The sequence below is a fragment of the Delphinapterus leucas genome, chromosome 8 (assembly GCF_059928025.1).
Source record: "Delphinapterus leucas isolate spDelLeu-1000000601 "Yukka" chromosome 8, BTC_Dleu_Yukka2, whole genome shotgun sequence".
NCBI lineage: Eukaryota > Metazoa > Chordata > Mammalia > Artiodactyla > Monodontidae > Delphinapterus > Delphinapterus leucas.
Window position 1 is genome coordinate 36,118,399 of NC_143136.1, and position 13,606 is coordinate 36,132,004.

Genomic DNA, 13,606 nt, shown 5'->3' on the forward strand with positions numbered 1-13,606 from the left:
GATAGACAGAAAAAGGGAGAACATGGAAATAAGAAAAAGCATATATACTTAAGCCCAGCGTATGAAGACCCGTTGATTTTTAAAATAACAAATCTCGGTGTGATTATGAAAGACAGACGACCTTTGACTAAATAACATATGAAAAAAATTGGGAGTGGGGGAGGATGGGGGGAAAAGTCTGAGTAGATTCCCGACAAAAACGTCAGTGAGAAGCAATCTGAGGTATAAAAATGTCCTCCAAAGTGAACTTTATGCTTTGAGCACTGGAGCAAACTATCATGTAATGCGCAAAAATGCGTTCGGGATCAAATTATTTTTTTTAAAAGTAATTAAAACCAATTCTTTTCTTGAGTGTGATTTTGTTTTAAAACTGTTTGGAAATAAGCCACTTGAGGAATATAAAACAAAACCAAACAAAACTTTTGAATCATCATAATTTATTTACTGTTTTAAAAAGTAGAATATCCTAGCAGGTAAAAATATTATTTAAAATTTCTTATTGTCGAAATTAAACATGCTGGAAATAATCACTTACTTCAGTTGAAATAAGGTCAATACAAAAATTGTGTAGTAAAAAGCTTATGTAATTTGAAACAGAAAAGGCCTTCATTAGAGACAAAACTCAAGAGGAGAAAGAAAAAAAAACCCATACCGGGCATATATCACAAAAATCCCTAAAATTCTTCCTTTTTAAATCGAAAGAAATTTGTAAAATTTCTGAACACAAATCTCCAAACATTCAAAATACATTTTTGGTAATAATTCATAGTATTTGCCATTTTCTTTTACGTTAAATGCAATTTAAAATTTTTGAGTTCTTTTGCCCCAAATGATAGATTTGTTCATTACCAAAAATGATCAAGAGTAAACTCCAATTAAAAGAAAAATCAATGAATTAAAAAGAGTGCAGAATCTGAAAACAAACTAGCCACAATGTACATTTAATTGTACTTAACTGTAAACTTTATTTAAATCGCCCGTCTCAGGGGTTTAATAATTTAGAATCAATAGTTCCTTTCAAAACATAATAAAATATTTACACTTTATAAAATATTAACCGATTAACAATACGGCTGTGTTGTTTATAAGAGTGTAACTGAAGTCCCCATAATCATGCTGTTGACATAAGCCTGTGAGGTTAGCGAAGTGATCCTTCGCAAAATGTAAATGAAGATCTTCAGACAGTGGTGTTTATAAAATAGCTCATTAATGACTTAAGATTGAATCGCTCCAACCATTCGCATCATCAGATATAATAATAGTGACGAATCAGACAGGAAAGATCCTGGCTAAACCATTTGCATTTTTTTCCAGAAGTACTGAAGTCCTAATATCACCAATTCTTCTAAGTTCCTGGACATTGATCCGGAGGAGGATTCTGCAGTTCAACACCAAGGTAAGGAAAGAAACAGCATTATTATCGTTGTTAAGGTATTAATAAGAAATGCGCCTTTTCCCCATTTTGAAAACGGGCTTAAACTTTTGACAATGGTAGTAGTTGGCTTTTGCAACACCCTCTTCCCATTCCGACTTGATATTACAGATTTTTAAAAAAAGTTTGTCAATCGAACTTACAGTTTGTTTCTTTGCAGCCCCAAACCTTTTAGCTAGCACCACGAAGTTGGTTTGCTAGAGCCACTTTGTTCTCACAGACTCCGAATTGTGCGTTTTCTCTAACTCGTTCTTTTGGGGAGGTGGGAGGGGGATGAGGTTGTGGAGGGCACAGGGAAAAGCAAACGCAGCCTAAAACCCCCAGGCTGGCTCCCCGAAGCTTTGCTATCCATCTCGCTTCCTTTCTCCGCTCGTCTCCCACCGCCTCTCGGGTCGCCTAGCGCTCCTTTGGTACTTGGTGGGCGGCGACTGGGTGCGGGGTCCTTCGGATTCTGGGCTCTGAGACTTAGGCCGGGGGCAGGTTTCACTTCTGGGACCCTTTCTCTTCCAGAGTCTCCCCCGCCTCTCAGTTTCCTGCTTTTGAGGGGAGGCCAGGTGCACGCCGCGCGCCGGTTAGGGCGGCGAGTGGACGGCGGCCTGGCCCCGGGTACACTGGGCTGACGCGGCTTCCCGCAGCGGGTGCACCCGACCGAGATTTCCATAATTGCCCCCCGAGCGCGTTTCCCGAGATCGAATTTAGTTTGGCCCTCTGGCGCCGCCGTAGAGTCAGCGCTTCTTAAGGGAGACCGGCGGCTCAGGCGACGAGATGGTTGGGAGTCCTCGGGGTCCCAGGGGTTAGAAGGGAGAACCAAGGTGTGCGGAAGCGACTAGAGATACCGCCAGCTCAGGAGGCTTCACTGGCCTCAAGACGGGCGGGGACGCGTCCACATTTTCCCGCTTCAGGTCGGGACCGGGAGTGTCAGCAGGCGCCCCCGGGGTCTCGCAGGGGCCGCGGCTCCTTCCCACGTGCTTTCTTTAAGGAGGTTCCGCGTCCAAGAGGGATCTTAGGGACAAAAGCGCGGCCAGAGCCCGGTCTGCTCGGCTAGCGCCCGGGCCACCTTAAATGAGCACCGCGGCCGGAGCCGGGCTACGGGCGACTGCGGCCGCGGGAGTCGGCAAAAGTTTGTGGCTCAGTTACGCCTTCTCAGGACCTGCTGGGGACGCCCCCGCACGGCCTCCCCCGGGATGGGGAGGCCGGGTCCCCACCGCACAGCTCTGACCGCGCTCTCAGCCTAGGGCCCGAGCGGCTTGGGATCCCAGGAGTCCCAGCCCAGCAGCCAGCGGACAGGGAGCCCCGCCGCCCTCGCTGCCACCGCGTCACGGCCTGCAGGCTGCCCGGGCTGCGCCGCTCGAGATGTCGTCGGCGCTGCGAGCGCTCCAGGGACGTCATCCAGGGATGCTCCCCGCCCTGCGACCCTCCTGCAGCCCCCTTCCCTGTGCCACCCGCCGCCCGGCGGGCAGTGCTGGTGCTCCTGCCATTCGGGACACCCGGGCTATTGTTCTGGACCCACGGCAGCGCCAACTGTGAGGGAGAAGCGGCCTTCCTAGCGCGTGCGGCAGCGCGGCGGGCCCGGACGGCTGGCTCCGCACGGAGGGGGAGCTCGAAGGCACCGGGAAAAGTTGTTCGGAGGGGCGGAGGCGGTGCGTGGTGGGCGGAGGCGGTGGGTGGGGGAGGTGATAGCCCTCCTATCTCCAAAGTCGAAAGTACTCCGCGTAGTTAGCAGAACCCGGAGCCGAGGCAGCCGTGGTTGCCTCCTGCGCGTGGGTCTGTGCCTCCGCCGGGAGACGAGGCAACCACCGCCTACCTTGCCGCCGCCTCCGAGCCGGGACTAGTGTGCCTCAGGGCTGGGCGAGGCGGCCGCGCCCTGGACCCGCCGCGAGGAGGAGGAGGAGGACGAGACCCCGGGCCCCAGCTCCCGCCTGTACCCGGGCGCACCCACCCACCAGCCGCGGCCACCGCCTCGCGAGGCCCTCGGTTCCCTGCCATAGGTCCCCCGCCGCGCCGCGCGCGCGCGGTCCTCGCCACACCGCTCTCCCACCGCCGACTCTCTCCTTCCTCCTTCTCCCTCCTCCCTGCTTCCCACCCGCCCCTCTCCAGTCCCTCTGCCTCCTCTGCAGCTCCGCCGCTGTTCGGTCGCCGGCCTCACAGCGATTGATTGATTGATGTTTAATTTCCTGCCAGGCGGGGCCCCCTCCCCCCGCAACCTCCCCGGCCCTCCTCCCCGCCCCCCCACTCTCCTCCTTCAATGCGGTGGACCAGTCTGGCTCGGGTTTAGATCTTTTCCCCCCAACCCCCATCCGAAAATAACCCAGAGACTTCCCCTACCCCCACCCCAAATTATTATTTTGAAGGCGCTAGATCTGGGGACGGACAGGGGGAGGGGGAGAAATCGGAAACCGAGGACAACCCAAAAGGACTCACTTTGCCTGATGACTCAACGCAACTAATAATCATCTCCCTCTCACTGTGTCTCTCTGCGGCTTGTCAGTGAGTCCGGCTTCGGCTGCTGGCGGCGGCGGCCGAAAGGGGAGAGGCTGGAGGTGACAGCTTGGGCGGCCGCCGCTTTTCCTCCCGCGTGCGGTCCCAGGTCCCTGCGCCTTCTCGCTTCTCGGTGGCACCGGCCCTACGGCTCCGGCCGCGCCTCCTCGCGAGCTAGCCGCCCTGCGAAGCGGCAGCCCCGGCCCGCCTCCGCCGCCTCCCAGTTTTCAGCCCTTTCTCGCCAGAACGGGTCTCCTTCCCGAAGGTGTGAAAAGGCTTTTTCAGCCTCCTTCTCTCTTCTCCCCTCCTCTGTCGCCTCCTCCCGCGCTCGCTCGGGTGTTCCTTTGGAGGAGCCCTCCTTTCCCTCTTCTCCTCCTCCCTCTACTCCCCCCACCCCCCATCATCATCATCATAACAACCATCGCCGCACTAAGAAGACACCCTGACCCAGGACCCTAAACGTTTGGACCTGGGAAAGAGGAAAGGGAAAGGAGGAAAGAGAAAGGAAGACTAGGAGAACACTGCAAGGCAAATCACCAGAAACTTTCCACCCTGGATTCTCTACTTTTGCTCCATGGACAGAGCCCCAGCCAGCCAAGTTACAGACAGACTGTGAGCAGTAAGTACTCAGCGCGAAGGCGCCCGCGCCAGGCTCCGGAGTTCGGGGAAGCCCCGGGTCCTGCTGAGTTCCCTCCCCGCAGCTCTCGCGCTGTTCGTTAGACAGCGCAGCCGAGGGAATCCGGGCGGAACCTTCGCCCTCAGCCCTGGCGCTCTGTCTCTGCATCACTCGCATCTCTTCTCACCTCTCCTCTGCCACCCCCACCTTGTCTCCTTGAGCCGTGGCCACGCGGCTTCTCCCACGGCCAGAGCGCCCGCGAGGATTCCCAGCGCACTTTGTTGTGCCGGGTTCCTCCTGCTTCTTGGGGATGTCAGTGACAATGTGAGTGCCGTTTCATCAGGTGTTTCCTTCTCCGCCGCCCCCCAAAAATCCGGGGGTGCCGAGATCTGCGGGTTCCGTGAGGAGCGCGCTGCCAGCCAGGCGACCCAGTAGAAAACTTTTTGGAGAGATTTTAAGATTGGGTTTGATGAAGGCTGCTCCCGCACTTAATAATTTAAATGCTTTTGCTTTTGTAATTTATGCGGAAGAGCTTTTTAAAAAATCACTCAGGATCGGATGAAGATTAGAACTTTCCAAAATAATAACGATTGTAGACCCCGCTTGAGGTTATTTTGATGAATACTGCCAAGTGTTTGGGGATGCTTATTAATGTGGAATCAGGGTTGATTTTGTGCAGAGTGTGTGTGTGTCCCAGGACGTGCTCGGTAAAGGTAAAAAGCGGGTATTCAAGGGTCTTTTTGGCAGGCCTTTGCCTACTGCCCCGCGATTCAGAGCGCATTCTTCTTGTGGTTAATTTGTTTTCATATGGACTTACGTACACCCGCACCCACTCCTTGAGTGAGTGAGATGTCTTCTTAGGAAGTTCACTCCTTCCGCAGCCCTGACCCCCCGACAGCAAGGTCGGCGCACTGGAGAACGGTTTATGTCAACCCTGTCCCAATGAATGGATTACTTCTGGGCGCCCTGGGCGGACTTCGTGACCCAGAGCTAACTTCTGGGAGCAGCGACTGGGCAGAATCGCGGCACCCCAAGTTCTGGGTTTCCTTTGGGCCGCCCAGTGTAAGGTTGGGACCGGCTTCCCTGTTCGGGCCCCTCGGGCAGCGTGGGAGGAAGTTTGTGTGGCTTTGGTGCCGCGCTCTGCCACTGGCCTAAACGTCTATCACGTGTGTGAGCGGTTTTCCCTCTTTTTTTTTCCCTCCCCCTTCCCCCCCCCCGCCCCCTCCCTAGGTCCCTGTGCATTTTATTGCGACCTGCCGGTGGGAACTTTGTCTCCGAGTCGGAGCAGCATGGAGCGGCGGAGCGAGAGCCCGTGTCTGCGGGACAGCCCCGACCGGCGGAGCGGCAGCCCCGACGTCAAGGGTCCTCCCCCGGTGAAGGTGGCCCGGCTGGAGCAGAACGGCAGTCCCATGGGAGCCCGCGGGAGGCCCAACGGCGCCGTGGCCAAGGCCGTGGGAGGTAACAGCCCGGAGCAGGGAGGCGCGCGCAGCCCGCGGCCGGGTGATAAAGGCCCGGGTGTCAGGGTTCAGGTTGATTAGGCGATGTCGCGGTGTAGGATTACAGGAAGTGAATTCCAGGTTGCCAAATAATGCCCCCGTCGCCTCTCCTCTGCAACTGGTAGCTTCATCTCGAGTTAAAACAAGAAAGTGGTTTACCCGGAGGGTGGCATTTTTTGGGCACTTTGCCACTGTGTGCTGAGGTGTTGGCAGGTTTATGTCACAGCCAGCTAACTGTTTCTAGATTTTCCTAGAGAGCTTTTTAGTGATTTAACTCTTTTGCCTTGTCTCAGAGTATCTGTTGTAGGGATGAAGTTTAGGTGCGTTCGCTTTTATGGACTAATGTTTAATGCTCAGGTTAGTACAGGAGCAAGTGTTGGTGTTACTTTGTAGTTAGGACAGTGCTTCGAGACAAATGATTAACAACTGGGAATATTTCCAGCCACATTTCAAGTGGGAAATAAGGAATCACTACGAATCTGTCAGGCCCTTAGAGACTTTAATGCTACCGTTGTTTTAAAAATAAAGTTTAAAGTCATATGCATTTGTAACTTTGTTATGAATTATAGCACAACAGGTAAAAATAGCATAGTAGTCTTATTGACTGCCTGCTGTTTTTCTTTCCAAGAATTTAATATTACTTAAAATCTTTCGTAGTTTTTGCTATTTAAACAACCACTTTCTTTTGAAGTGGTTAGGGAAAGTAATTTTATAAAATAATGATATGCAAGAAATTTAAACATTATTAAAATATTTTGAAGTTTATATGACATTTCCTTAGTTGTTTTTTAAATATAAATGTACAGTTCTACATGGCAGGCAGTTTTTTTGTGTTTGACGTAAATTACTAGTTTAATCTTTTTTTTTTTTGCTTCTAAAGGTTTTTTCCCCCCTAATATTTTCAGTAGTAGTCTGTTTAATAGAATTCTTATATTAGCCAGCCTGAAATGAAACAAAACCCTGGCAAAAGTTAGGGATAAATTCCCATGTTCTAAAGAGCCATAGTTTGTATTTCCAAGTAAAGCCTTAATTCGAAATATCCACTCCCTTTTAAAGACATTTTATAAACAGACAACAGACAATTTATAAAAGAACACGTTTTTATTTTTACTTACTTTGCTATTACTATTTCTTCATGGTAGACATTCAAGAAGGTTTGCCTTAGTTCCTTACATTAATCATCTCCCTTGAGAAGCACTCATTCTCTCAGTTTTAGAAGCTTTAACTAAATTATTTGACCATAGATTGTGGCTTATGTATCTTTCAGTTTAGGGACTTGAAGATATACTTTAATGAAGCAAAAGAAAACTTGATAGTTTTGTGACTCACTTTTTAGAAATAGTGTTTATTAATGTGTTGTCTTGAGATTGAAGCAATAACTTCGGACTTTTCGGATCATTTTTTAGTATATGCATATAAGAAAGAAAAATATATGGTGAATATGGTGGGACCCAATGTGAGATGGTTATGATAAGTGCTGGTAATGTTGGATTGAAAAACTTTTGGAAATCCTTGGAGAGGATGTGTTCTCAAAGTGGCCTTATGCATTAAAGAAAAAAACCTGGACTGAAATTTTGGTTTCTTTCTAAGCTCACTAAATTGAAAGAAGTCTCTAAACATTTTAGAATGTAATGGTTACCAATTGTGCTTCCCTACAAAAAGTTTTTTTTCCCCCTATATCTTACTGAAGGAAACTGCCTGATTTTGTTGACCTAGGGATACCCTCAGTGTAAAATAGTGGTTACTTTTCATATTTTCTGAGACTATGATTCACATTTGGCCACTTACCATAAATTTGATATAGACAAATATTATTAAGTCTTGGTGAGGAATAATAAATTTGTTTCGACAAGCTCGTATAGTCACTTTTTTCTGAGCTTTAACTTAATTTAGTAATATCAAAGGTCTTAGCTGCTTCCCAAACTGAAAATAAAGATGACATTATTTTGTCTCAGTAAGTACCATTTATGATACTTAACAGTAAAGCGGTTACAATAGTTTACCTATGGTGGATTTTTAAAGATTTTTTTATAAGAAAGATTTTACTCGATAGAACTTAATAGATTGTTTGGAAAGATTTTAATTTAGAAAGCTTTCAAATATAACAACTTAGGACGTAAAATTTTAATAGTACAAAGTTTTCTTATGAATGTTAATGATTATTTTGTGGGTTTAAGTTTATATAGTTTCCAAATGTACATTGAGATGTTAATAATTTTATTTCATTATGACTTTTAATCATGTATATAGACTGGAGAAAAGCAAAGCCATTTAAAAATGCACGTTCTAAATTTTAAAAATGTTTAAAATATATTTCTATTTAGCGGTTCTTTTATAATTGAAATAAGTTTTTTTTTAGAACATAGAATAAATATAAAATAGATTATATTTCTATCACCCTACCTCCTTTTGTTTAAATTTTCTTTATGAAGCAATATAATAAGTATAGAAAACTACAAAAATATTTGTAGCTCTGCATCATTTATTACCATTTTCAGATATATTGCGGTCTTGTCAATGTTGTAAAGATGGCTATAATCATATATATTTTAAAAATAGAGCTCAAAATTTGGGAGGATGTATTTGTCAGTCTTCAATGATTCTCTTTTTAAATGCTCTCCCTCTAAAAATAGGGGAAATCATTAAGTTAATTGGTTGCTCAATAAAATGTCAGTTTATCTTACTGCTTCTGATAAATAGGTGAATAAATGCTTCTGAATGCATTGGTTGCCCTAATAAATTCTGTTGCTGTTATTCTACCTTTTTTAGGGAGAGAGAGAGTTTGCTATGTTTTTGATGAGAACTAAAAAAAAAAGAGAGAGACATAATTTTAGTGTCTGGATTTGACTAGATGAGGTGGTAGAAACACTGTCACAGTCTTCAGGGTTCTGTTTTAATAGGGGACTTAAGAGTGTGTTGTTTACAATGTGGTTAGCTTTAGAAGAGTATTAGAAAGTAGATCAATTTTGTTTTGTATTTCTAACACTTTGTAGGCTATATTTGCTCTTATCTAAGCAGTGCGTTTTAAAGCATGTATGTAATAAAATATAAGTGCTCATATGTGTATGACAGTCAGCTTTTATAGAAGGTCCTGGAAAAAAAAAAGGCTAATATCTCTTTAAAAAACATATGAAGGCTGGGAGAGAGTTTAGAGCAAGCAAGAGCACCATGGTGTTGACAGCTTTATATCCCTGCTGGGTAACATTCACTTACTAGAATTGGCGTCCTCTCTCAGCTAGTAATTCACTCCATAAGGATTTTGAAAAAGGATGATTAATGGTGGGAAAATTTATATTTGTGAAATTGTTGATTAAAACTTACAGATCTATTTGAAGATTTAGAAAAAGAAAAGATTATTAAGGATGATGAATATAAGAATCAGATGATCCTTTTACCACCATTAGCATAAGTACCTAAAATGTTCTGCTGTATGTAATGCTTCAGCCACACAACCTACAGCATAAAATGAAAGTGATGCCAATCAAGTTTCCAGAGGAAGCAAGGCATTCTGCTTTCCTCCTGGACTGCTGAAAGGCGCTGGCCAGTTGTGCTTTAATAGCAATAAATTACTGTGCTTCATTCATTGTTAACACAAGCATTTTCATTTTTTAATGTTTGGCTTAAAGAAGAACTTTTCAGACAGCTTTATTTAAACTGAATGAACAGCGCTTGAGTATACCAGATGGTGTATTTGCTGATAGGAGGCATTAAACATCAGAAATCTTTTTGATATTTTTCATTTTCTTATGAATTTTGATGACTTTTTTGTGTGTTAAATCTTCTAGAGTTCAAGGAAAAATGTTTAAACACTGAGAATATCTTGATTTTTTTGAAAAAAAATAGCTTTTTGGGGAAAAATTAGTTTTTAAAATAACTTTAATTTTGTTGAAGAATTGTCTGTTGAAGTTATCTTGTAACTCTTTGACCCGAAGTAAACCTATTCTTCTTGCTACCAGGCAGCCCTTTCAAGAACATAACTGTCTTGTTGCAAGGGGAAAAAATATCATTATGCAATACACACTGATGTACTCAAATAGGGAAGCAAATGTGATCATGATTGTTGCGCAGGGCCTCATTTAGAGCTGAACACTGTCTACAACAACAGTTAGTTTAATTGTCTGCATGTGGAACATTTCCTTTTAGATAAGAGTAAAAGAAATGCAGTTCAGGTCAGGTGTAGTCACCATATGAGCAGTTGTAGAGAGATATTTTGCTTTTTGAAAGGAGGGCAGATATGAAAGAGTATAGATATTGACCTATTGAAATGTATAAAATATTTAGAAATTTGAAACGTATTGTCAACATAGGCAAAATGGAGAAAACTCATTAAATTCATTTTAACCTAGGATGTTATACCATTATGCTTGTAGGGAAGACTCGTTATTACTTTAAAAGTGAAAAGGTTGTATTTCGGTCTTGTACTCCACTTTTTTTTTTTTTTTTTTAAGGGTTTAAGATCTTTTAAATAGAATGAACTTAGGCTTTGGGGTCATCCAACAATCTAGCATGTCCTCTGTAGTTTTGCTGAGGTAGAAAAATAGCCCTCTCTAAAGTGTTTTCAGTCCTTGGCCTGTTATTAAAATAAAGATATACTTGGTTAAAAAAATATATGCAATGGAACATACACATTAAACAGAACATAGGGTATCCGCCCCTCAAAGTCTTGAGCATAATTTGATGTTTTGAGTAATTTTGGAAGCCTTATATTCCATCAGTAGAAACCCCACTGACCATTATATATTCAAGATCATCTGCAGTGAAATGTGTGTGTGTGTGTGTGTGTGAGTGTGTGTGTGTGTTGGAACTGCATAGATGTCCCTTAAGGCATCTGTTTTCTAACCACTGCAGACAATAAGCAGTATCCTCTTTTTTCAGGGGGTTGTGACTAAGAGTGTCAATCTGTACATATTAGATATCCTGTGTTAATTCTTTTCTCCTTGTGTGAATGTGTGTATATATTTTGCCTATCTATCTCTGTCGGGAGGGAAACAGACTAATCATAATTTATTAGATATCTAAGAATGTTAATTTTGAGTTATTTTAAGAATATGGAGATTAGTTTTATTCCAGGCAAGACATGGTAATTATTTGGTGTATCTGACAAGGCGTATCTGGTAAGCAGTCAAATTTGGTGGTGCTACTTTGATAATTTAAAACTCTTTTTTAAGATTCAATGTGGAGACAGTTTATATGATATATGAAAAAGACAAATTGACAGAGTTAGATGAATTTCAAATTGCATTATTTTCTTTTGTCTTTTTAGAGTTTTTAGGTTTCTTTTTTTTTGACTGAAAATAAGGTAGAAAACTTATGTTTCCAGTATAGAGCAAAATGACAATTTCTCATCATTAAAAAAGTTTTTTATAACTAGTAATCTCACACTAGGTGCCAAAAACATGTACATAGTTTATTTCATTTCAAGAAGCCAAACTTTATCTTACATAGCATGTAAATAAAGTTATTTATACTCTTTTACCTAATAAGTAGGCTTTTTTTTTTTAACCTATGTAACTAATGTGTGGTAACATAGTTTTACTATCTTCCTTACATGAATGCTGAGATACAATGGCATTTTGGAACGTATTTAAGGATGGAGCATTTGACAAAAGTTGTATGTGTAACAGTTTGTCAGTGGAAAGTGACAAGTGGGAAATGACAAATGAAATGTTGGCATCATCACTCTTTATTTTGATAAAAATGTCTCAATTTGCAGTGATATAATACTGTTTCATTTTATTTCATGAGTTGTGTGAGATGCATAAGGGGAATTTAGATTTTGTGAACGGAAAATTAGCAGCCTAAACTCTCTTTTCTGAAGCTTTGGCAGCAAGTTCCCCCTCCCCCCCAACTCCCCAAGAATAAGAACAGCAGTGAAATGTTGGATCTAACTCATACATTTTAACTCATTACTTTTTGGAAAAAAAGAAAGAAAGAAAGGAAGGAAGGAAGCAAGGGAAGGAAGGAAGGAAGGGACAGGGAGAGGGAGAGAGAGAAAAGAAAGAAAGAAAAGAACTGAAAATGGTTTCAAGTAGGAGACATTTATGCTCAGCTCAAAAAATGAAGAAGCGAGTTTGCCTTTTGTTTTCTTTATAGGGATTTAAAAATGAGTGATTTCCTTCTGCTGACTTTGTATTGGGCCTTTCTCACTTCCAATTACCACTGCTCTCCATCCTTAATTTAGGGTGTCAATGTGGAGAGCCATGAATTCCTTTTATTTTAAGGTGCAACAGAGGTTTGGAAATGTCTATGCGTTAAAAATTGATTTTTATATACAGAGGATTCATCATCCTACTATTTACGGATAATGTGGTAGATATTTCAAAGTCAGAGTAGACTGCCCTGCGTGGAATTGAGGTATGAGTCAAAACAAAAGCCAGTTGAGAACTTACAGATTTCCAAAAAAGTACAGATGTGGCCTCTATAGGGTGTGATTTTCTTTATTTTCTGAAGTCAGTGAGCAACCAAACATTTATTTTCTTCTTTTACATGAAACAAGCCCCCACAAGGACTTCATGCTATACAGTGTTTATGTAAAAATGCTCTATGGTGGAGTTTTCAAAATCATGGAACTCCATCTCTACATATAATTTTTTTTGCTTTCAATTAACAGAATTGTTTTGCTGTTTAATAGCAAGTGATTTAAAAATTGTGGTAATATCAGTATAATTACGAGGCAGTGAAAGGGTGCATCAAAAATTGTCTTCTACAACTTGTCTTTGGCTTCTCATTTGCAAAGTTTTACTTATTCCAGATTTTTTATTAACCAGGTAAAAATGACCTAAAATGGAGTAAATGTGCCATAGATATACAATTATGGCAGTTGGGCTTATGGTGTGTATTTTTTCCATTTTTAACTGATGTGTATACCTTTGAAAATTTTTTAAATAAACTAGTGAATATTATAGTTATTAGTTTGACAAATGCTTAAAATGAAGAAAAATCCTTAATAGAAATTTCAAGAATTTGAACCTTGCAATAAAGTTATGAGCAAATTATGGCAGTCTTATATTGTACTAAGAATATTATTTGTGCTTATGACACATTAGGGTAGTAAAACTCTCTGAGGGATGTATATTTCAATTTTAATTGCTCCCAGTATTATTACTGTTGGTTAGTGGGTGAGGCGGATTAGGTTCTGCCCTTAACTAGTTGCCTTATCATTGGAATGGAGTTCTACCTTAGCACAGTGGGCTGTTAAACTATAGCATAACGTAACAAAAAAGATTAAAAAGTTAAGGGGAAACCCTTCAAGCTACCGTATATGAAAAGGGGTGCATTTCACACCAGAGTAAATGTTTGGTGCCTACTGATGGTTGCACAGTTATTGAAATGTGCACAGCAGCTCAGTGACTTTGTTTTGTTGAAGACTTGCACAGATATGAACAAATTAATAGAGACTCTAGTTAGAGAAAATGTTTTCCAAAGCACTAAGATCTGACAGAGGTGATTTTCACTTTTCATAGAAACAATTTTAATTTCATAATGTTAAGGACAGATATCTTTTATTTCTTTTAAAAATATTTTTTACTTTTTAAAAAAAATTTGGCTAGAAAACAAGTGTATCCATTCTTTTATAACTGACTA

The 13,606-nt window shown here is 42.5% G+C and overlaps 1 protein-coding gene across 1 annotated transcript in view; it reads left to right on the top strand.

Moving 5' to 3' along the window:
- Window positions 1-5,763: 5,763 nt before the first annotated feature.
- SATB2 (SATB homeobox 2) overlaps window positions 5,764-13,606 on the top strand; it is a 189,835-nt gene continuing 181,992 nt past the window's right edge. The window contains exon 1 of the mRNA XM_022567336.3: window positions 5,764-5,984. Within this exon, the coding sequence (XP_022423044.1) occupies window positions 5,816-5,984 (169 nt within the window). The 5' untranslated portion in view covers window positions 5,764-5,815. The remainder of the gene's footprint in view (window positions 5,985-13,606) is intronic.